The sequence below is a fragment of the Stenella coeruleoalba genome (assembly GCF_951394435.1).
Source record: "Stenella coeruleoalba genome assembly, chromosome: 9".
NCBI lineage: Eukaryota > Metazoa > Chordata > Mammalia > Artiodactyla > Delphinidae > Stenella > Stenella coeruleoalba.
Window position 1 is genome coordinate 99,593,190 of NC_137155.1, and position 24,495 is coordinate 99,617,684.

At 44.4% G+C, this 24,495-nt stretch overlaps 1 protein-coding gene across 5 annotated transcripts in view; it reads right to left on the reverse strand.

Annotated features, from left to right (window-relative positions):
• The window catches only part of PRKAG2 (protein kinase AMP-activated non-catalytic subunit gamma 2), a 276,927-nt gene that overhangs the window by 51,261 nt on the left and 201,171 nt on the right, over positions 1–24,495 (reverse strand). For 2 of the 5 annotated variants that reach the window (XM_079932036.1, XM_079932035.1), the window contains exon 5: positions 8,615–8,684. In XM_079932036.1, the coding sequence (XP_079788162.1) occupies positions 8,615–8,684 (70 nt within the window). Of the gene's footprint in view, positions 1–8,614; positions 8,730–9,461; positions 9,509–24,495 lie in introns of those variants that run through there. The other 3 variants (XM_079932037.1, XM_079932039.1, XM_079932038.1) reach the window with 3 other exon arrangements.

Here is a 24,495-nt window from a genome sequence, read left to right on the forward strand (position 1 = left end):
GGTAAGTGCTGTTCAAATCAGAATATGAAAGATGATCTGCAGAGTAAGGCACTAACAATATACGATTCCCTGAGAAGCTCACAGGCCTGGGTCCTTTCCTCAGGTACATCAGGGAGCAGGCCAGTCTTCTCCAACGGGGACTCTAGGACTTTGAGGCTCCAGGGGGAGCGAGTGCAGGAGACAGAACAGGGCAGATCTAGACCAAACCTGTACGAGAACTGTCATCACCTTCTGTGTGACGCTGAGCAAATTCCTGCATCCCCTGGGCCTGAATCTCTTCGTTCGTCAGATGGGGATAACACCATCTTTCTTGCAGAGTGATTCTGAGGAATGGGGATAAATAAACTCAAACATTCAATCACAAATGCTGTCCACTGGGTGGTAGGGACGACATCCACACGGGGGAGAGTCCGACGGTGCAGACACCGAAGCCACCACCAGCCAGATGGCTGTCGCCGGATGATGCACTAATGGTGGCTTGATTTTGAAATTTACGCTCAGTTGCCTTTTTGGTCCTTTCTAGGGTCATCATCATAGTTATACCTGTAGAGACTGCACTACACAGCAGGTACTCAAGTGACTGTTACATTCAGGTTACTTAATGCACGTATAATCCTATTAGCTAGGAGCTATTATTGTTTCCTACTCACACTTGAAGAAACTGAAGCTTGAAATAACTTGCCTAAGGTCTCACAGCTATTAAGTAGAAGAAATGGGACTCCAATCTGGGTCTGACTCATGCTCTTAATTACACGACACTAATTATATATGCAGCTTAAGGGGGGACATGCCACACGTGTAAGCCTCAAACCTACAGGAGTCACTGTGAAAAGAGCCCAACAAAGGTAAAAATCACACGTGAGAACGTGGACGCGGACATCCCCGAGGAGGTCTTCATGAAACAACTACGCCTTCCATAGTATGTGGTCTAAAATAACAATTTATTGGTAGCAACTTACTGTTAGAAACAAATGATTGAAGTACGACCTAAGATAAAATAAATCAGGTTATTAACAAAGTTCAGAAACCTCAGTGATGTGACATAAACTCAGATACATAGGAAATAGCTCAAAGTGGGACAGAAGCGACAAAGTAAAAGATTTAAAAGTGACTAAAATTTGACCGAAAGGTTCCCAAATTAGTTTCCTCCCCAAAATGACTCTCCTTTTAGTATCCGAGTTAAGCCGGACTTCATTCCCCCTAATATCAGTGCAAGTGCGATCACAGCCTCAAAAGAAAGATCTAAAAGACTTTCTCCTCGGGCACCAGGTTACGCAAGCAAGTCATCACGTCTCTATCCGCCGTTACTGCCTCTGAGTTGTTCAGCCGCGGGACACAGTCTATTTTGACCTCATGCTTAGGAGGAGAAGCCTCGGTGCATCTGGGAGGTATATGTGGGTCATCTTACAGCTACCTAGTCACTGCTCTTTGATTAGCACGCATAAACTTGGCAAGTGGATTTCCTCTCGTTGCCTTATTTCTTTATAAGAAACAACATTAACCACTGAAGTACACTGAGCCCACGTGCCAGAGTGAAACGTAAAGCTCCAAAAACTACACGTGTTCACGTATGCGACAAACACTTACTGAAATGAGGTCTCGGTCATCATCATATCTTTGAGACCTGGCAATAGTTAAGTTTTCAGTCCCCATGCTCACAAGAGCTTCCACAATGGCAGAGAAACATGAATAAATGCCTTTCACCTTAACAGCCCCATCAACCATGAGGGATCATGAGATAATATGTGAAGGCCTGTCTGGGGCTTCCAGACAGGCAATTTTCCCGAGGAAGTGACACGTAGGCTGAGACCTGAAGAAAACTAGCAGGTGGCCAAGAGGACAGGGAAGAACAATCCAGGGAGAGGGAACAGCCTGTGCAAAGTCCAGCAGGCACGGAGGAACGAGGCCAGGAGGAGGGAGGTGCATGGTGAGGTGGGCAGATGGAAGGAGGAGGTAAGTCTGGGCTCCAGCCTAAAGGCAAAGGAAAGTCAGAGCAGGCTTTTAAGCCCGGAAGTGACACGATCAGATACATGTTTTTAAAACTATCTCTAATTGCAGCATGTAAAGTTGATTGGAGGGGGCGAGAGTAGATGCTGGAGAGACTAGGCTGTTTAATAGTCAATAGAAAGGTGATGACGGCGGAGACAGGTAGGTATTCAGGAGGTGAAAGCGAGAGGACCGACCGCTTGGGTGTGGGAGAGTGAGAGAGCCATAGCTCAACGTCATTCTTGTTAAAAAAACAAAACAAAAAAACAGGTGAACGTGGTAGCACTTACTGAATTAGGTTGGGGGGGAAAAAAGAGGCGCGAGGGAGAAGCAGGGGGACAGACCAGAGAGACGGTGCGATGACTCAGGCAGAGACATCCAATAGGCAACCAAATACTCAGAAGGGAGATCTGGCTGCAGATATCTCTTTGGGCATCATCAGTTATTAAAGCATCGTGGTAATTAAACACTGGGCAACAGGCAGGTGGTAACCGAAGCCATGGAAGTGAGGGAGATTGCCTGGGGGAGGGCCCAGGAGGAGAAGACAAGTAGCTTGGGGAAGAGCCAGGGGCGAGCCCCATAGCTAACGTTCAAACGCATGGCTTGTGAATTAGCCCTCACTCCACCTGCTACTACAAAACAAAACAAAACGGAAAGGAAAAAGGGTAAGAGCCTTCAAGGAAACAACGAGCGGGCAGGTTTGAGGAGCGCGCCAGGAGTGCTCCGCGGGAGGAGGGAGCAGAGGCCACCCCTGGTGACGCCTACGAAGAGTGCAAAACGGGAAGACGATTAAGTGTCCACTGGAGTTTGCAAAATGGAGCCGCCAGTGACCAACTCAGGGAATTTGGGTGGAGCGGTGGATATGCGCTGAAGAAGGAATGGGAAGCAAGGAAATGCAAAGAGGGTTTCCAGATAAGGGATTATTTCATGTCAGTCACGAAGACGGGCTCAGAGCCTGGGCTGCAAGTCTAAAGCCCGTGTTTGCAACCTGGCGACCCCACCTTCCCAGATATGTCCTCCCCCGCCCCACGGTCACTTATTTGACCCCTCTTAATCTCCTACTCTATAAACAGAGAAGATAAAAATATTTACCCCTTAAGAGTTGTTTTGAGGATTAGATGGGATAAACGTAAAGGATTTCTAACAGTGCCTCCATATACTTAACATACGCCGGTTACTATAATCATAGAAAAAGGACAAAAATTCTTCCAGTTTCTTCAAATAAATTCCAAATGCTTTGCGGTGGCAAAATTTTCCCACTTTAAAATTCACAGGTAAAATGTAAAGTCACAGGGGTCCTGGCATAACAACTTTGCAAGGGCTCTGCCCACCCCACGCAGAGCTGTAGGGTGGAAACACCCCGGCCATGGAGCAGACAGTCTGACTCGCTGGCCTGGACTCCTGCCAGCCGCCTGCTGGGGCTGCTGAGGGCTCACCAATGAGCAGGCAGAACCAGTCCTGAGCGGGAAGGTCGTGGAGGTCCCTTCATCATCGTGGACATGACTCAGCGCGGCCCTGCTTCCTGATGACTTGAGAAGCCCGGTGGCAGGTCCCACTTACGGATCCTCAAACCCCGCCGCGCACTCCCCTCTTGGTTAAAACAGTCAGGGGTCTTAACGTTTCAGATAACAAAACCTCCGCAGCCTATAAAACAACTACTCTGTCTTATCAAATCTAAGATACCATCAAATGTGAAGCCTGACTTTAAAATGTGAACCTAAAGTCTGTGAAAATGGCAAACTTTCAAACACGGGGTCAGCCGGAGCAGAAAACGTTTAATTGTAAACATTTCATAAAGCTGTAACTATGTTTATAAACAAGAAACAATAAACCTCTTCTCTAAGGTAAGTATGCAGGCTCAGCAGGGAAGGAAAGAGTCTGGAAGATAGATTATCAGAGCCTCTAATACTACGAGATGATCGGCCAGCAACCAAGCTGCCATCACAAACCTTGTCACCACCAGAGGTCAGCACCCCTCACAGGACAGTCAATCAGCCAAGTGGACCCAGCTGAGCCTCACTTATCAAAGCTAAGTGATAAGGGGACACTTTAAAAGGTTCCACAAATTCACAGGAAGACATTCTCCCTTAAGTAAGTTAGGGCAGTGTTTCTCAAACTTGTTTTCATTATCCACCCCCCCCAGCCCTTCTATACATTCCCCCCTCAACTGTCCTACCCCCATGAAACTTTAATACCACAGATACATTGTATATCCATTCGGGGGCCCTTTGGAGAGCCAGAAACCACTGTAATAGCTAAGATTTTTTGTCCCCCAACAAGAACCAATCTTTGCTCACTTCAGGGCAATATCCCCCAGTTGAGAAGGAACAAGTTACAGTGAATGCACGTTTTTGGTTTATTGTAGAGTGGTTGCCGGTCGCTTTAGGTCATATTTTGAAGCTGGAAGGAAAAGTACAAGTTCACCAATGCTGGGCTTTGGTCTACCGAGAAAACCCACAATGACAACAGAACAAGCAAGCAACGCCCCAAGAGAGAAGGATTATTCAAGAATACAGCTACTTCATTACAGAACTGGGCCTACGATTCCAAGATCCTTGACTGAAAACTAATGCTTTCCCCTCGCTTGTACTTCTGCCCCCACTTCTTCCCTATTTTTGATCGTGCAGACTAGCTTGACCAATCTTGCTAGGAAAATAAGTTTGGAGGCAAGTTCTGAAAAGCTTATCCTTTGGGAAATGCCTTGCAGGTGAGGAAGGAACAGCTTGGACAGAAAGGACCGCCTGGACTGAAGGAAGCGGGCAGGTGGTGAGGGGAGAGGGGACAGGTGACTGGGAAGAAGCGACTTGCTGAAAGCCCGAAGAAACCGGAGAGTCTGCGACAGCTGGAATGACCAGAAGGCGGCGATAACGCAGGTGGTTCCCAGGGGCCGTAAAGTTCTTGAGGTAGTGCCAGAATTACAGAGTTATTAATCATGAATAAGTTTCTGAATACTCATCGACTTGAGAAGGCACTCACGGGCTGCGTTTAGGTGCTTAAGAAGGTGCTGGGCCCTGTGGTTAAATAAGTTCAAGACGGTTAATCTTGATAAAAACAAACAGGTGTGGCTGATATAATTAAACACTCGAAACGCAAACACATAAAGTGACTGCTATGGGCTGGCACTGCTCGCATCACTTTGCAGATACCGAATCATTTCATCCTCCCATCGTTCCCACAAAGGAAACATAAACACTGAATGTAGTCACTGAGATACCAAAACGCCGCTGAGCACCGACGAAGTGCCGCCGTATCGCCTGCTGGGAAGAGAAAGATGGATTATGGAGAAGCACAGAAGGGCTTTAGGGAGCGGCCTGGGAGAGGGTGAGACTTGGGCTGAGCCGTGATGTAGGAAGGTTGGCAGGTGGAAAAAGGGAGCAAGAGAAGGTCTTACCCTCCAAAGGATGTAAACCCTCAGGCACGGAGACCATGAAGGGTCACAGAACAGGGGTCTGGCTAACTCTGCTTGTGGGCCAAACCTGGCCTCTTTCTGTAAATAAAGTTTGACTGGAACGCAGCCCTGCCGCTTGGACCGCGTTGCTGCTTTGCTGCTGCACGGGCAGGCTGAGCAGTCTTGACAGGGACGGAGACCGAGACCATCTGGCCCTCTACAGAAAAAGTTTGCCCGTGCCCGTTCTAGAGCCTCATTATTCAGCGCAGGGTCTGTGAAGCAGCAGCAGCAGCAGCACTTGGGAGCTGAGCAGAAATGCAGACTCCCAGGTTCCACCCCAGACCCACAGAACTAGACTCTGCCTTTTAAAAAGCTCTCTGGCAGGGCTTATGCACAGAAAGCTCTCTGATCATTGGTGTGTACGGCCGGGATGAGGCGGTGAGGCTGCAGATGAAGAGAAGTCTGCATGTATTCTATACACAGACCCAGGAAAGTGGTAAAGATTTTCCCGTAAAGGAGTGGTGCTGTCAATTCACGCTCTGGAAAGGTCCCTCTGTCAGGGTGCGATGGTAGGAAGAAGTGGGTGGGCACTTGGTGTCAGAACCCAGGCAAAGGAGGACCTGGACAACACATGGGAGACAGAGGCACCATTTCTTCTTTCGTCCCAGAAGCAAATTAACGTTTTAAGAGATTACGCCAACTTCACTAATGCCTCTCTAACGAACAGAGTATCTGTTAGAATTTATTAGGAAATAGGCAAAGACTTGGTAACAAAAATATTAGCAATCACGTGTTTCCATGTATACCAACTACATCCCCATCTAAGGAAAGCGTCCAGATCGCAACGCACAAATGATGACACCGAGTGAATAAGAAGGAAGCTGGAAGATTAAATGAGGACCTGTTCAACAGCTAGGTATCAATATTATGTAGGCTGCTAACACATCAGCTCACAGGATACTATTTAAAGGTGTAACGTCCTACTGTTAGGACGCATTGTTCCCCCGAATAAATGTAAGATTCTGCTTGATAGTCAGTTTTTCCGTATTTTGGATGAATAAGCAATCTAAAGTTCAAAAGGAACAAAGCAGCACTTTAGACAACCACGCCAACACTACCCCTTCAGGCTTGGCTAACAGCTTCCAAGCAACTGCTTTTTAACATTGTGCCTCCTTAAGAATCTGGAAAAATCTGACAGGGTCATTTGTGGGATTCAGTACGCTTTAGAGTAATGACAGCAACATCGATAAAAACAGATGGGTGAAAACGGGAAATTCCTTGTCTTAGACGCTTAGGTTTAGTATTTTATACTCATTCCCTTGGCAGAAACAATGCAAAAGAAATAAGGCATAGAGATATTTCTCAAATATCTGCTTTGAGAAATGCAATATAATTGAATTAATAAATCTCAAGTAAGGAAAAAAACTCCATCAAACCTGTACTGAGAAAAATCTCTATGGACGATTCATTAATAAAAAGCTTAAAAAGTCCATGAGTTCAGTACAATGGTAGATGGCACTTAAACAGTAACAGTAACTAACATGTACTAAGTGCTTACTGTGGATTTACATTGTACTAAATACCATTACATGGATTATCTCATTTAATCCTCAAAACACCCCCGATATTAGCTCCACCTTATGAATGGGAAAACTAAGGCACAGGGAGGTTAAGTAACTTGTCCAAGGTCACACAGCTTAATAAGAAGGTAAGATACGGTCTGAAGCTGGGCCTATGCTCTAAACCATAACTATGGCACCTCTCCAATAGCATCTGCTCTCTACTTTCCTTTGCCCCCCTGTGAATCTGCAAAATGATTAAATGCAATGGAGTCTCATTGTTACTGAAATCAGGGACAAAGAAAACTCTATGATTTAGATATTCAGAGTCTTAACGAAAGGGGGGGCACACCATACTGCCCCGTGGACAGTGCCCCAAGTTTGACCTGCAATATAATAAAATCACGGAATAATGAGGTGGATTCGATTGAACACGCTGGATTATTTTTCAGTAGGACAGAGTGCAAATTAAGCCCTAGTCAAATTCTGCAATGTATCATGTAACTGCTTGTTAATAATAAATATGGCGGCAGACTTTTAATGATCATTACTATGAACACGTTATCTTCTGGCTAACATGTCTGTGAAATGCGGGAACTCTAAAACATAAAATAAACGTAGGCACCGGCCTGATGCTGTCGGCTTAACGTTCTCACAGTGGTTGCGCTTATTTAAGGAACTGCCTGACTGTAAATAAACAGAAGCATTAAAGTAAAGTTGGCAGAGGGCACAGCATCCACATGGCACATGCTTTGTTCCAGGGGCTTTATTCCATCAATACTCTTGGAAAAAAGAGAACTCACTAAACGAATAACGGAAAAACACAAGATAGTGTGGAGGTCTTTTAAATTCCTCACATTGTCAAGCATCTTATACAAAGTTCTCTTTAGACTTTGAACTCATCATATCTCATTTTCAATACTAATTCTGCCAAAGAACAAGCTCATCCCCTTCAAATTTTAACAGTTTCAACATAAGATCCAGGTGAAAGCTCATCACAGTCCCACGTTAAATATTCATTTTGCCAAAGAACAAACTCATCCCCCCACATTTCAACAGCTTCAAAATAAGATCCAGGTAAGAAGAAGAAAACGGGGCAGGAAAAGGAAAAATACCGAGTGAGCGAAGAGAAGACAGGAACGATGGAATGACAGGATCACCTGAACTCAAAACCAATTCGCTAAGCCGCCACCGCTTTTCCTATTGAACTTTCCCTATCAAGACAAGAAGACACACCCTGCTGGTGGTATTTTCACAAGTACAGATAAGGGAACCACTGTGTGTTATTTAAAGGTACGGACCATAGGCATAATCTGGGGGTTACCCCTACATGTATGGTGGCATTACAAACAATTACTACTGCACGTCACCTTGCTCTCATTCCAGTTCGGCTTGTAAGGACAAAAGGACCGACCATCCGTGTGGATGGCCGGGTTGCGGGCTCCCCTTAGAACCCAGCAAGATTTCGCCACCGAAAGGCACCCGCGGCCACTGCAGACACGCTCTGCCGGCTCCGCGTCTCCACCGCCAGCCCCCGCAGGGCGCGCCGCCCGAAGCCGGACGGGCGGTGGGCGGCTGGGTCCCGCGGCCTCCGGGGCGTGAACCCCGTCTGTCCCCGCGCCCCGGCCCCTCCGGGCCCCCGGCGTAGACACGGAAGCGCGTTCCAGCGGGGGGCACTCACCTTCTTCTTCCAACTCGAATTTCTCCAGCATGCCGGCTTCCGCGGGTCCCGGGGCCGCCGCCAGCGCCGCCTGAGGAGGAGCAGGACAGGGATCAGCATGCGCTCGGCCGCGCTCGTCCCCGGCCGCGCGGGCGGGGGCGCGGGGACGCGGGGGGGTGGCGCGCGGGGGCGGAGGGCGGGGGTGCCGGGGATACTGGGGCGCGGCGCAGGCCGCGGGGGGCCGGAGGGCCGGGGGGCGGCGGTGGTGCGAACGCGGGGGGCGGGGCCGAGGGGCGAGCGGCCAGGGGGCGGGTGCAGGCCGGCGAGCGGTTGGGGGCGCGGGGGCGGGACGAGGGGGACTGGGGGGAGGCGCAGGGAGGCGGGCGGGGAGCGTGTGGCGGGGGGCGGGGGCACGGAGGCGGTCTCTGCGGCTCCGCGGAGCGCTCCGGCCTAGCTCCGCGCCGGGTCGCTGGGAGGAGGGGCCTCCCGGGCGGCTGGCGGGGCGGGGGGCGGCGCGGCGCGGCCCGGCCCGCCCGCACTGCACAGAACGGGCGGTGCGGCCCAGCCTCCGGCCCACCCCCGCCCCAAGCCGCAGGTGGCGCGGGCCGCGGCCTAACCTGCCGCCCTCCCCGAGTGGAACGGCCCGCTCCCGGCCTCCCCCTGGCGCCTCGCGCGTTGGTATGGACCGGCGAGATGGAACCGTGGGACTAGGACCCCGAGGAGCCAGGGGCTGGCTCGCTCGAGGGCGGCCGGGGCGCCCTTCTGGCCGCATCCCTCCTTCCCGCCAGGGCCGCCGACCGGCCATTAGCAGAGGCCCGTTTTCTCATCCTTGCCTCGTCCTCCCATCCCACCGCTCACATCCGCTCACCTTCCCCCGCCACCCACGGCAGCGCGTCCCTGCAGGTTTAACCTGCGCAGGTGTGGTCTCGGCCAGCCCGGGGGGTGGGGCACGAGGGGAGCGCTGCCAGGTGGGGGCGGGGTGGGCGGAGCGACGTGCCAGGGAGAGGGGAATGGAGGCTGCAGGACCCCAGGGGGAGATGACCCCAAAGGCGGGGGTCGGGGTGGAGGGGAGTGGGTGAGGGAGTGATTGCTTTTCTTTATAAAGTTTAGACTAAATTGCCCATCCCTTTCGCCTAATAAAAATTTTGTTCTGTGGAATATACGTACTGTAGATGCACTGTGTCGCTATCAGTTTTACCCACCATGGAACTCTTTAACGTGCTTCCTCTCTTCATAGCCCATTCTCTTCTTTGGGGAGCCACTGCCAGAAGCACATACAAATCTAAATCTGGCCCTGGCCACTCCTGTCACCCTGGATCTGGGTATCTGAGACTCTCCAATCGCCAACTCAGGTTGGCAGGCAGCGAGGCTGGCAGCCGAGAGCTTCCTGGAAGAGCAGGGTAACCAGAGAGGGGACAGGCACCCCATTCCGTGAGGCTCTCCTGTGTTACAGGCAATGACTGCCCCAGGTGCAGGGGGCCCTTAGCTCACTGCAGAGTGCAAGGGCCCTGATAAAGAGATTAGCTCCCCAGCGCTGATTAAGGCTGTGAAGTCCCGCCCCCACCAAAGGAACTTGGTTCTGTCACTCTTGCAAGCCTAGCCTGGAGGAGGAAGTACTTAAATTTCCTTTATGCTTTCTTTCTGCTCTGTCATCTCAGTTGGGCCAATACCCAAGTCTTTTTTTTTTTAGTCACGCCATGTGGCATGAGGGATCTTAGTTCCCCAACCAGGGGTCAAACCCATGCCCCCTACATTGGGAGCATGGAGTCTTAACCAATGGGTCACCAGGGAAGTCCTGCCAATCCCTAAGTCTTAATCTTTGCCTTAAAAAATGTGGGGGGAGGAAAAGAAGACAGAACTAATTTTGTAAGACATGGTGGTAAAAATGCTCAGCTGTGTCATGCTTAACAGCAAAAGACTGAATGCCTTCTCTCTTAAGTTCAGGAACAAGGCAAGGATGTGTGCTTTCACACTGTTCTTAATCAACACAGTACTAGAAGTTCTAGCCACTGCAACAAGGGAAGAAAAAAAATTAAAGGCATACAAATTGCAAAGGAAGAAATAAAACTATCCCTATTTGCAGATGACATGGTTGTCTTCATAGAAAGTCCCAAGGAATCTACTAGATAAACAAACAAACAAATCCCAAAACTAGGACTAATTAGTGCAGCCAAGGTTACAGGATACAAGATCAACACACAAAAATCAATCACGTTCAACACACAAAAATCAATCACATTTGTGCTAACAATGTTCATGCTAACAAGGAACACGTGGAAACTGATATTAAAAACAATATTATTTATGATGACCACAAAGAAAATTAAATACTTAGGTATTCACTTAAGAGAACATGTACAGGCCTTCCCTGGTGGCGCAGTGGTTAAGAATCCACCTGCCAATGCAGGGGACATGGGTTCGAGCCCTGGTCCGGGAAGATCCCACATGCTGCGGAGCAACTAAGCTCGTGTGCCACAACTACTGAGCCTGTGCTCTAGAGCCCATGAGCCACAACTACTGAGCCCACGTACCTCAACTGCTGAGGTCTGTGGGGCTGGAGCCTGTGCTCCGCAACAGGAGAAGCCACTGCAATGAGAAGCCCGGGCACCGCAGCAAAGAGCAGCCCCTGCTCGCCGCAACTAGAGAAAGCCTGCGTGCAGCAACAAAGACCCAGTGCAGCCAAAAATAAATAAATAAAATAAAAACTCAACAGGAGAAAAAGAAAACAACCCAATCAGAACATGGGCAAAAGATATGGAGGCATTTCACTGAAACAGATAGAAAGACGGCAAAATAAGCGCATGAAAACATGTCCAACATCATTAGCCATTAGGGAAACGCAAATCAAAACCACAATAAGCTATCACTACACCCCTATTAGAATGGCCAAAATAAAAACAGTGACCACACCAAATGCCAGTGAGGATACAGAGAGACAGAATCACTTGTGCATTGCTGTGGGGATGCAAAATCATACCACCGCTCTGGGAAACAATTTTGCAGTTTCTTATGAATCTAAGCTCCCAACTGCCATATGACACATCAGTGGCGCTCTTGGGCACTTATCCCAGGGAAAACGAAACATGTTCACACAAAAACCTATGTATGGGGCTGGTGGGGGGCGACCTTCAACATGGTGGAGGAATAAGACATGGAGATCACCTTCCTCACCACAAATACATCAAAAATACATCTACATGTGGAACAACTCCTAAAGAACACCTACTGAATGCTGGCAGAATACCTCAGACTTCTCAAAAGGCAAGAAACTCCCCACGTACCTGGCCATGTGGCTGACATGGTCTTGGTGCTCCAGCTGGGTGTCAGGCCTGAGCCTCTGACGTGGGAGAGCCAAGTTTAGGACGCTGGTACACCAGAGAACTCCCGGCCCAACGTAATATCAATCGGTGAAGAGTTCTCCCAGAGATCTCTGTCTCAACACTAAGACCCAGGTCCACTCAACGACCAGCAAGCACCAGTGCTGGACACCCCATGCCAAGCAACTAGCAAGACAGGAACACAACCCCACCCATTAGCAGAGAGAGGCTGCCTAAAATCATAATAAGTTCACAGACACCCCAAAACACACCACCAGACGCAGTCCTGCCCATCAGAAAGACAAGATCCAGCCTCATCCACCAGACCCCTCCACCAGGAAGCCTACACAGCCCTCTGAACCAACCCTACCCACTGGGGGAAGACACCAAAAACAATGGGAACTACGAACCTGCAGCCTGTGAAAAGGAGACCCCAAACACAGTAAGTTAAGCAAAATGAGAAGACAGAGAAATACACAGCAGGTGAAGGAGCAAGGTAAAAACCCACCACACGAAACAAATGAAGAGGAAATAGGCAGTCTACCTGAAATGGAATTCAGAGTAATGATAGTAAAGATGATCCAAAATCTTGGAAACAGAATGATGAAAATACAAGAAACATTTAACAAGGACCTAGAAGAACTAGAGAGCAAACTAACAATGATGAACAACACAATAAATGAAATTAAAAATTCTCTAAAAGGAATCAATAGCAGAATAACTGAGGCAGAAGAACGGATAAGTGACCTGGAAGATAAAATAGTGGAAATAATTACTGCAGAGCAGAAAAAAGAAAAAAGAATGAAAAGAATTGAGGACAGCCTCAGAGACCCCTGGGACAACATTAAATGCACCAACATTCGAATTATAGGGGTCCCAGAAGAAGAAGAGAAAAAAAAAGGGACTGAGAAAATATTTGAAGAGATTATAGTTGAAAACTTCCCTAATATGGGAAAGGAAATAGTCAAGTAGTCCAGGAAGCACAGAGAGTCCCATACAGGATAAATCCAAGGAGAAACATGCCAAGACACATATTAATCAAACTATCAAAAATTAAATACAAATAAAAAATATTAAAAGCAGCAAGGAAAAAACAACAAATAACATACAAGGGAATCCCCATAAGGTTAATAGCTGATCTTTCAGCAGAAACTCTGCAAGCCAGAAGGGCGTGGCAGTACATATTTAAAGTTATGAAAGGGAAAAACCTACAACCAAGATTACTCTACCCAGCAAGGATCTCATTCAGATTCTACAGAGAAATTAAAACCTTCACGGACAAGCAAAAGCTAAGAGAATTCAGCACCACCAAACCAGCTTTACAACAAATGCTAAAGGAACTTCTCTAGGCAGGAAACACAAGAGAAGGAAAAGACCTACAATAACAAACCCCAAACAATTAAGAAAATGGTAATAGAAACATACATATTGATAATTACCTTAAATATAAATGGATTAAATGCTCCAACCAAAAGACACAGACTGGATGAATGGATACAAAAACAAGACCTGTATATATGCCGTCTACAAGAGACCCACTTCAGAGCTGGGGACACATACAGACTGAAAATGAGGGGATGGAAAAAGATATTCCATGCAAATGGAAATCAAAAGAAAGCTGGAGTAGCAATACTCATATCAGACAAAATAGACTTTAAAATAAAGACTATTACAAGAGAAAAGAAAGACACTACAGAAGGATCAAGGGATCAATCCAAGAAGAAGATATAAAAATTGTAAATATTTATGCACCCAACATAGGAGCACCTCAATACATAAGGCAAATGCTAACAGCCATAAAAGGGGAAATTGACAATAACACAATAATAGTAGGGGACTTAAACACCCCACTTTCACCAACGGACAGATCATCCAAAATGAAATAAATAAGGAAACACAAGCTTTAAATGATACACTAAACAAGCTGGACTTAACTGATATTTATAGGACATTCCATCCAAAAATAACAGAATACACTTTCTTCCCAAGTGCTCATAGAACATTATCCAGGATAGATCATATCTTGGGTCATGAGTCAAGCCTTGGTAAATTTAAGAAAACTGAAATCGTATCAAGTATCTTTTCTGACCACAACGCTATGAGACTAGATATGAATTACAGGAAAAAATCTGTAAAAAATATAAACACATGGAGGCTAAACAATACACTACTTAATAACCAAGAGATCACTGAAGAAATCAAAGAGGAAATTAAAAAATACCTAGAAACAAATGACAATGAAAACACGACGACCCAAAGCCTATGGGATGCAGCAAAAGCAGTTCTAAGAGGGAAGTTTATAGCAATACAATCCTACCTTAAGAAACAAGAAACATCTCAAAGTAACAACCTAACCTTACACCTAAAGCAATTAGAGAAAAAAGAACAAAAAACCCCCAAAGTTAGCAGAAGGAAAGAAATCATAAAGATCAGATCAGAAATAAATGAAAAATAAATGAAGGAAATGATAGCAAAGATCAATAAAACTAAAAGCTGGTTCTTTGAGAAGATAAAATTGATAAACCATTAGCCAGACTCATCAAGAAAAAAAGGGAGAAGACTCAAATCAATAGAATTAGAAATGAAAAAAGGGGAAGTAACAACTGTCACTGCAGAAATACAAAGGATCATGAGAGATTATTACAAGCAACTATATGCCAATAAAATGGACAACCTGGAAGAAATGGACAAATTCTTAGAAATGCACAACCTTCCGAGACAGAACCAGGAAGAAACAGAAAATATGAACAGACCAATCACAAGCACTGAAATTGAAACTCTGATTAAAAATCTTCCAACAAACAAAACCCCAGGACCAGATGGCTTCACAGGCGAATTCTATCAAACATTTAGAGAAGGGCTAACACCTATGCTTCTCAAACTCTTCCAAAATATAGCAGAGGGAGGAACACTCCCAAAATCATTCTATGAGGCCACCATCACCCTGATACCAAAACCAGACAAAGATGTCACAAAAAAAGAAAACTACAGACCAATATCACTGATGAACATAGATGCAAAAATCCTCAGCAAAATACTAGCAAACAGAATCCAACAGCACATTAAAAGGATCATACACCATGATCAAGTGGGACTTATCCCAGGAATGCAAGGATTCTTCAATATATGCAAATCAATCAATATGATACACCATATTAACAAACTGAAGGAGAAAAACCATATGATCATCTCAATAGATACAGAGAAAGCTTTTGATATAGTTCAACACCCATTTATGACAAAAACCCTCCAGAAAGTAGGCATAGAGGGAACTTACCTCAACATAATAAAGGCCATATATGACAAACCCAAAGCCAACATCGTCCTCAAAGGTGAAAAACTGAAACCACTTCCACTAAGATCAGGAACAAGACAAGGTTGACAACTCTCACCACTATTATTCAACATAGTTTTGGAAGTTTTAGCCACAGCAATCAGAGAAGAAAACGAAATAAAAGGAATCCAAATCAGAAAAGAAGAAGTAAAGCTGTCACTGTTTGCAGATGACATGATACTGTAAACTACTAGAGCTAATCGATGAATTTGGTGAAGTATCAGGATACAAAATTAATGCACAGAAATCTCTTGCATTCCTATACACTAATGATGAAAAATCTGAAATAGAAATTAAGGAAACACTCCCATTTACCACTGCAACAAAAAGAATAAAATACCTAGGAATAAAACTACCTAAGGAGACAGAAGACCAGTATGCAGAAAACTATAAGACATTGATGGAAGAAATTAAAGATGATACCAACAGATGGAGAGATATACCACGTTCTTGGATTGGAAGAATCAATATTGTGAAAATGACTATACTACCGAAAGCAATCTACAGATTCAATGCAATCCCTATCAAACTACCAATGGCATTTTTCACAGAACTTGAACAAAAAATTTCACAATTTGTATGGAAACACAAAAGACCCTGAATTGCCAAAGCAATCTTGAGAAACACAAATGGAGCTGGAGGAATCAGGCTCCCTGACTTCAGACTATACTACAAAGCTACAGTAATCAAGACAGTATGGTACTGGCACCAAAACAGAAATATAGATCAATGGAACAGGATAGAAAGCCCAGAGATAAACCCACACAGATATGGTCACCTTATCTTTGGTAAAGGAGGCAAGAATATACAGTGGAGAAAAGACAGCCACTTCAGTAAGTGGTGCTGGGAAAACTGGACAGCTACATGTAAAAGAATGAAATTAGAACACTTCCTAACACCATACACAAAAATAAACTCAAAATGGATTAAAGACCTAAATGTAAGGCCAGACACTATAAAACTCTTAGAGGAAAACATAGGCAGAACACTCTATGGCATAAATCACAGCATGACCCTTTTTGACCCACCTCCTAGAGAAATGGAAATAAAAACAAAAATAAACAAATGGGCCCTAATGAAACTTAAAAGCTTTTGCACAGCAAAGGAAACCATAAAGAAGACAAAAAGACAACCCTCAGGATGGGAGAAAATATTTGCAAATGAAGCAACTGACAAAGGATTAATCTCCAAAATATACAAGCAGCTCATGCAGCTCAATATCAAAAAAACAAAGAGGACTTCCCTGGTGGAGCAGTGGTTGGGAATCCTCATGTCAGTGTGGGGGACACGGGTTCAAGCTGTGGTCTGGGAAGATCCCACATGCTGCGGGGCGGCTGGGCCCATGCGGCACAGCTACTGAGCCTGCGCTCTGGAGCCCGCTAGCCACAATGACTGAGCCCACATGCCACAACTACTGAAGCCCGTGCACCTAGAGCCTGTGCTCCGCAACAAGAGAAGCCACCGCAGTGAGAAGCCGGCGCACCATAAAGAAAAGAAGCTCCCGCTCGCCACAACTAGAGAAAGCCCACGTGCAGCAACAAAGACCCAACGCAGCCAAAGATAAATAAATGAATTTAAGACAGACAAACAAACAACCCAATCCAAAAATGGGCAGAAGACCTAAACAGACATTTCTACAAAGAAGATATACAGATTGCCAACAAACACATGAAAGGATGCTCAACATCACTAATCATTAGAGAAATGCAAATCAAAACTACAATGAGGTATCACCTCACACCAGTTAGAATGGGCATCATCAGAAAATCTACAAACAAGAAATGCTGGAGAGGGTGTGGAGAAAAGGGAACCCTCTTGCACTGTTGGTGGGAATGTAAATTGATACAGCCACTATGGAGAACAGTATGGAGGGTCCTTAAAAAGCTAAAAATAGAACTACCATACAACCCAGCAATCCCACTACTGGGCATATACCCTGAGAAAACCATAATTCAAAAAGAGTCATGTCCCACAATGCTCATTGCAGCTCTATTTACAATAGCCAGGACATGGAAGCAACCTAAGTGTCCATCGACAGATGACTGGATAAAGAAGATGTAGCACATATATACAATGGAATATTACTCAGCCATAAAAAGAAAAGAAATTGAGTTATTTGTAGTGAGGTGGATGGACCTAGAGTCTGTCATACAGAGTGAAGTAAGTCAGAAAGAGAAAAACAAATACCGTATGCTAACACATATATATGGAATCTAACAAAGAAAAAAATGGTTCTGAAGAACCTAGGGGCAGGACAGGAATAGAGACGCAGATGTAGAGAATGGACTTGAGGACACAGGGAGGAGAAAGGGTAAGCTGGGACGAAGTGAGAGAGAGGCATGGACGTATATACACTACCAAATGTAAAACAGATAGCTAGTGGGAAGCAGCTGCATAGCACAGGGAGATCAGCTCGGTGCTTGTGACCACCTAGAGGGGTGGGATAGAGAGGGTGGGAGGGAGACGCAAGAGGTAGGGGATATGGGGATATATGTACACGTACAGCTGATTCACTTTGTTATAGCAGAAACGAACACACCATTGTAAAGCAATTATACTCCAATAAAGATGTTAAAAACAAAAACAAAACCAAAAACCTAGGTATGAATGTTCACATCAGCTTCATTTGTAACAGCCCAAACTGGAAATAACAGATGTCATTCAACAAACAATGTTACATCTATACTGTGGAATACTACTCAGCAGTAAAAAGCAACAAGCTATTGATACATACAACCACGTGCATGAATGTCCGGGGAAGTATGCTGAGTGAAAAAAGCCAATCCCTGACGGTTATATACGGTATGATTCCATTTTAGAGAACATTCTTGAAATGAAAAAAATTATAGAAGTGGAGAACAGATTAGTGGATGCTAGGGGTCAGGGATGCGGGTGGGGGAACAGAAGTACCTGTGGCTATAAAAGGGCAACATGAGGGACCCTTGTGGTGATGGATCTGTTCTGTATCTTGACTGTTTCAAAGTCAATACTGTTTGTGTTATCATACTATATTTTCCCCCATGCGTCAAGCCAAGCTGATTTAATTCTGTGGAGGAAACGACAACTGGGGCTCATCTAGAAAAAAAATCTTTATTGAGATACAATTCACATAACATAAAATATGACTTTCCGTATACACACAGGGTTGTGTAACCATCTGTGTTTACAGCATTTTCATTATCCCAAAGACAAGCCCCATACCCATTACCAGTCACTGCCTATTACTCCCTTAACCCCCATGCTCACTCGTAGGCAACCACTAATCTGTTTTCTGTCTCTATAGATTTGCCTCTTCTGGACATTTCATATAAATGGAATCATACAGTATGTGGTCTTTCCTCTCTGGCTTCTTTCACTCAGCATAATGTATTCAAGGTTCATCCATGTTGTAACATTTATTCGCACTTAATTTCTTTTTCTTGCTGAAAAACATTCCATTGTATGGATATACCACATTTTATTTATCCATTTATCAGCTGACGGCTGCTTGGGTAATTTTCACTTCGGGGCTATTGTGAATATGAATATTGCTGCTATAAACATTCATGTACAAGGGTTTGTGTGGAAGTACGTTTTCATTTCTGTTAGGTATAGATCCGGGAATGGAATTTCTGGGTCATATGGTAACTCTCTATTTTAAACATTTAGAGAAACCGTCAAACTGTTTTCCACAGTGACTGCACCTTTTTACATTTTCACCAGCGATGTACGAAGGTTCCAATTTCTCCTGTACTGTAGTTTTGCAAGATGTTACCATGGAGGGAACTAGGTGAAGGGCACGCAGGATTGCTGTATTATCTCTAAAAACTTCATGTGAACCCACAATGATCTCGAAATACAAAGTCTAATTAAAAAGAAGTTTGGTAGTACACAGTGGAAGTGTCGATCCTCCTAATGTTGGAAAAGTCTACACTTGAATTTCCTGCAGTAAATTTGGCACACTTTAAAAAAGAAATCCCTCGTTGATATTTATTAGGAGCACCATCTATTCCACTGTAATGCTGATGCGTTGTTTCTTGGGAGGCAGAAACGGGCAGCCAGCGGGAGTATGTATTTCTGGAGGCTGTGAACTCTGCAAAAGTGGTCCTCAGACCAAAATGTCCTGTACCTATTACTGTCCACGCTGGTAGAGAATAGAAATGGAAACAAATTAACGTGATTCTCTTAATTTTACTCACTTGATGATGGGTGTACAGAAGTAGACTAAAATAAAAACGTCTCTAGTGAGACTGAATTTATTTCCACGGGTTGTTTTCACTTCGTAAAACATCTCATGCTTTCTTCCTTAGAAAGGAGCGTAGTCACAGGACACCAGAAAGAGGCAGATGACACTGTTCTATGACACACGAAGTCAACTTCAGGGACCTAAAGCCCTGCGAAGCTTTCCAGACATGCACAGAAATGTCGACAGGCTGAAATGAGTGATGGATTGGTTTGTACCAATAATTTGAAGCTGGTGGCCATCGGTTGCCTTTTCACGGTGATGTTCTCTTCAAGTCTCAACAGACTTACACGCCAGAGTTAATTTTAGCTATTCCAGGCAGGCAGGGAAGCCAGGAGAGGAGGAAAGCAGAGAGGAAGGGCTCAGGCCATGTTCTGCATGCAAAAAGAAGGGGCTTGCACTGCGATGCTACCTCATCTCCCTCGAGAACTAAACTGGCAATATCATGGTAGAGAGCTGCCAGGTTGTCCTTGCTGGACCTTGTGCAGATTCGTGGTATTTCTACCTGTACCCCATCAGCTTCTGCAACCAGTCTGGGATGACCGGACTCCAGGGTGATGGGAGGGAACAGAGTTGAACTTTACGGAAAGAATGCCTGCAATACATGGAGCCATAACAAGTGTGACTTTTTGGTTGGTGAAAAATACTAAATGATTAAGGACTGTCTTACATAATTGTGCCCAGTGTTTTGAATGACTATCAGAAGGGGAAAACATCAGGCTGCGAGCTTAATCATAAAACGACTGCCAGGAAAGCTTTCCTTTATGCAATGAGGTCGGATATGCGTTCACTTTACCTTTTTTTTGGTTTGTTTTTTTCAATCTTAAATAGCTACTGCAAGAAATCAATCAACCTTAAATACTGGATAAGGAGCTCCTGAATAATTTAGAAGCGTCGATGTTTCCCCCTGCTGTCTTCTGTGAGCTCTGGTTCCATGCAAAGACGTCCTCTGTGCAGTAGCAAAGGTGGGACGGGCAACTGCACCCGTGCGGGCAGGAGATGTGCGTGCACCCCGTCCTTCCTCTCGCTCTACTCTCTCTAGCCAGCCTTCACCCCCGTACCTGTGCTGATGGCCTTGAAGCCTCAGCCACAAGCTCAGAGCTCTCCTGCGCTCCAGACTGCTTCCTGCTCATCTCCGTTTGAATTTTCTATGGGCAATTCAAACTCATCCATCGCAAATGGTCCCTGGGTCCTCTTGGTTTATCTCAGTGTCCTTGGACACTGCCCAAGGTGTCTCTGTCTCCACCATACTCCTCAGCTAGGCTTGCTGTTGGAACAGCTCCAGTTTCTCCTGTCTTGCCCTTTTCTAGTCCGTTCCCTACCCTGGAGCCAGAGCTCCTTTTAAACACAGACTTGTTCTTGTTACTCGGTTTAGAACCATCCAGTGACTCTCAGGAACCTTTAGGAATGTCGTGCAAACTCTTCAGCCCCAAGCAGGACCTGATCATTTTATTTCTTCACCTTTGCTTGCTAACCCCTGCTGCATCCTCTACACGGGAGCCCTGATGCTTTGTTCCTGGAATATACCCTGCTCACGGCACTAAGAGCTTGAATATTCTGGCCTCCCTTCCTACTTCTGTCACTTGGCTAGGTCCTACTCACTCCTTTAAGATTGAGTCTTTAAGATGAGAAGAAGCAGCGTGGCCAAAAAAAAAGAAAAAAAAAAAAGAAAAATCAGCCCTCACACTCATCAGACGTTTTATCATTTGGTTCTATTTTCCCTGGGATCTTAATTTAAGAAAATTTCCATTAAGAATTTTTATTTGAAAAGATGCGATCTAAAATAAATTCAAGGTTTGCCTGTTAAAAAAAAAAAAAAAAGAATGAGTCTTAAAAAGAAGGCTCACCAGGCAGCCTCTCCTGCTTCTTGACCTCTTCTCACAACTTACCTGGTTAATTGCTTCTCTGAACCCACATGCTTCTCTAAGGCAGTTAACATGGAATTGGGATTTACTCTTCTGTCTCCCCTAAATGCCATAAACTCTTTGAAGCGGCAGAATGACCCTGTTGGATCATCTTTATATTGCCTGTGCCTGACACATAGTAGGTATTGCAGAAATAGTTGAGTGAAATGCATCGTTTGTTATTAGGAAATCAGTTAAAAACATGGTGGGTAAGCAGATAATTTTAACAGCATAAGTGGGTTCAGAGATGATTTCATTCCATTTACTCCTGCTTTTCCTGGACCTCATTTCTATTTAGAAATAATTATACCCACATTCCCTTGAGCGTTGGAGCTGGTATTTTGAAGAAAAAAGGAAGTGACTGTGCTCTTTCAGACTCTCTCTGAGGACTGCAGGCTGTGGACCGCACTTTGCATCCTGGTTTGGACGCTGGCGGAGAGCTTTCCCAGCTCTTGCTGTCACCCTACAATTTTACTTTCTGTTAAGTGAGAACAATGGATCTTTTAAAGTGGTGTCGAAATTTGATAAAAACTCAAAAATATAAGATATTTAACACCACAACTATTAATTCCTCTGATCGATTTTAATCATTATATTTGGGGGAAAGGTTTTGTTCATTTTGATAGTTTTCTACATAACAATTTCAGATAGCATAAAATAAAGCTGGTTCCTTCCTAACATTTATTTATGATTTCCTTTAAAGAGCATTTATTCCACAGGATCTTTTCAGAGAGTATGGCAACCAATTCTACAGTTCAGTGAGTCAGCTGACCTGTTTCAAAGGAGGAGCTCCTGTTTCAAAGGAGGTATCATTAAATAAGAGATGAAGAAAATGGACTTAACCAAAACAAAATTCTTTTTGTCTGGCTTCTGTTAAATTGTCTTCTAAGTTCCAAAAAGTAGACAATGTTAAGATTTTGAAGATAGTCATTCAGCAAATATTTACTATCTGCTATATGCCAGGAACCACAGAAGGTGAGTCATTTAAATATCTGGTGTGATTAGAAATTCACATCAAAGATATGAAGTAGGAACCCTAAACACACAAAGCATTTATTTGTTACTCTTCAAATCCTGGTTCTGTGGAGCTCATCAGTCAGGGTCTAGAATATGTATGTCTCTTGCCTTTCACAAATAAATCCAAATTAGTTTTTATTTTTTGCTAATTGAAATCTTTGATTATCAGGTTTGTGTTTAACACGACTTACTGGGGAGCTAAATACATTTCATTATGTTGACAACTCTTATTATCCCATAATACTGTGCAAATTAAAAAAATAAGTATTGCTCAGCCAGTTCAATTAACTGTTCATAATGACAGTTTAAAGCTGGTTCAATCATGATTTTACACGCTTATTAAGAGTGAAAATAGATGACTATTAAAAATAGCTGAAAAGATAACATGTGTCATAGTGCTTAATGTTTCTGTAACTGTTGCAAAGACCCTGCTACTTCTTCGCCTTGAACGTGAGCTGGACCTAGTGACTTGTTTCTAATAGACAAAACACAGCAAAGGTGATGGGCCATCACTTCCATGATTAGGCTACATAAGACTGCGGCTTCTCTCATACTAGCAGACTCTCCCCCTTGCTGGCTTTGATGAAGCGAGCTACCATGTTGGAGAGGCCATTTGGCAAGGAACTGAGGCCCTCAGTCCAACAGTCTGCCATCAACCACATGATCTTGGAAATGGATCCCTCCCCAGTCAGGCCTTCAGATGACATCCCAGCCCTGGCTAATGTCTTGACTGCAGTTTCATAAAAGACCCTGAGGCAGGAGACCCAACTAAGCTGTGCCTGGACGTCTGACCCACAGAAAGTGTGAGATCTTAATACATGCTTTAAGCTGCTAAGTTTGTGGTAATTTGTTACACAGCAATAGATCATACAATGAGTTTTTTTAAATATAGTTAGGATACAAGTTCTTTGTCAGATACATGTATTGTGAACATTTTATCCCATTCTGTGGCTTGTGTTTTCATATTCCTAACCGTATTTTTCAAAGAGCAAAATTTAAAAATTTCAATGAGATCCAGTCCATCCTTTTATGATTCATGCTTTTTGTGTTCTATCTAAGAAACCCTTGCCTCCCCCAAGACTGTGAAGATTTTCTCCAGTGTTTCTTTCTAGAAACTTTATATATTGACTTTGACATTAGATCTATGATCTGTTTTGGTTTAATTTTTTATAATGTGTGGTAAGGGTTTAGGTTCTTTTTTCCCATACTGATATCCAGTTGTTCCACAGTGCTTGTTAAAAAGACTTTATTTTCCCCATTGAACTACCTTAGCACCTTCATCTAAAGTCGACTGACCACATCACCATAGCCAAGACGTGGAAACAACCTACATGTGCATCAGCAGATGAATGGATAAAGAAGATGTGGTACATGTATTATAAAATGGAATACTTCTCAGCCATAAAAAAGAATGAAATAATGTCATTTGCAGTAACATGGGTGGACCTAGAGATGATCACACTAAGTGAAGTCAGAGAAAGACAAATATCATACGATATCACTTATATGTGGAGCCTAAAATATGACACAAATAAATTTATCTATGAAACAGAAACAGACTCACAGACATAGAGAACAGACCTGTGGTTGCCAAGGGGGCAGGGAGGGAAGGATTGGGAGTTTGGGATTAGAAGATGCAATCTATTATATATAGGATGGATAAACAACAAGGTCCTACTGTATAGCACAGGGAACTATATATTCAATATCCTGTGACAAACCATAATGGAAAAGAGTAAGAAAAAGAATATATAAATATAAATAAATATATATATATATATGTGTGTATAAACTGAATCGCTTTGCTGTACAGCAGAAATTAACACAACATTGTAAATCAACTATAGTTCAATAAAATAAATAAAAAATAAATCAATTGACCATATATGTGGGGTCTAGGTCTAGACTCTCTATTCTGGTCATTGATCTATTTCTATACTTTCATCATGGCCATCCTGGCTTTTTTTTTTTTTTGCGGTACGCGGGCCTCTCACTGTTGTGGCCTCTCCCGTTGCGGAGCACAGGCTCCGGACGCGCAGGCTCAGCGGCCATGGCTCACGGGCCTAGTCACTCCGCGGCATGTGGGATCTTCCCGGACCGGGGCACGA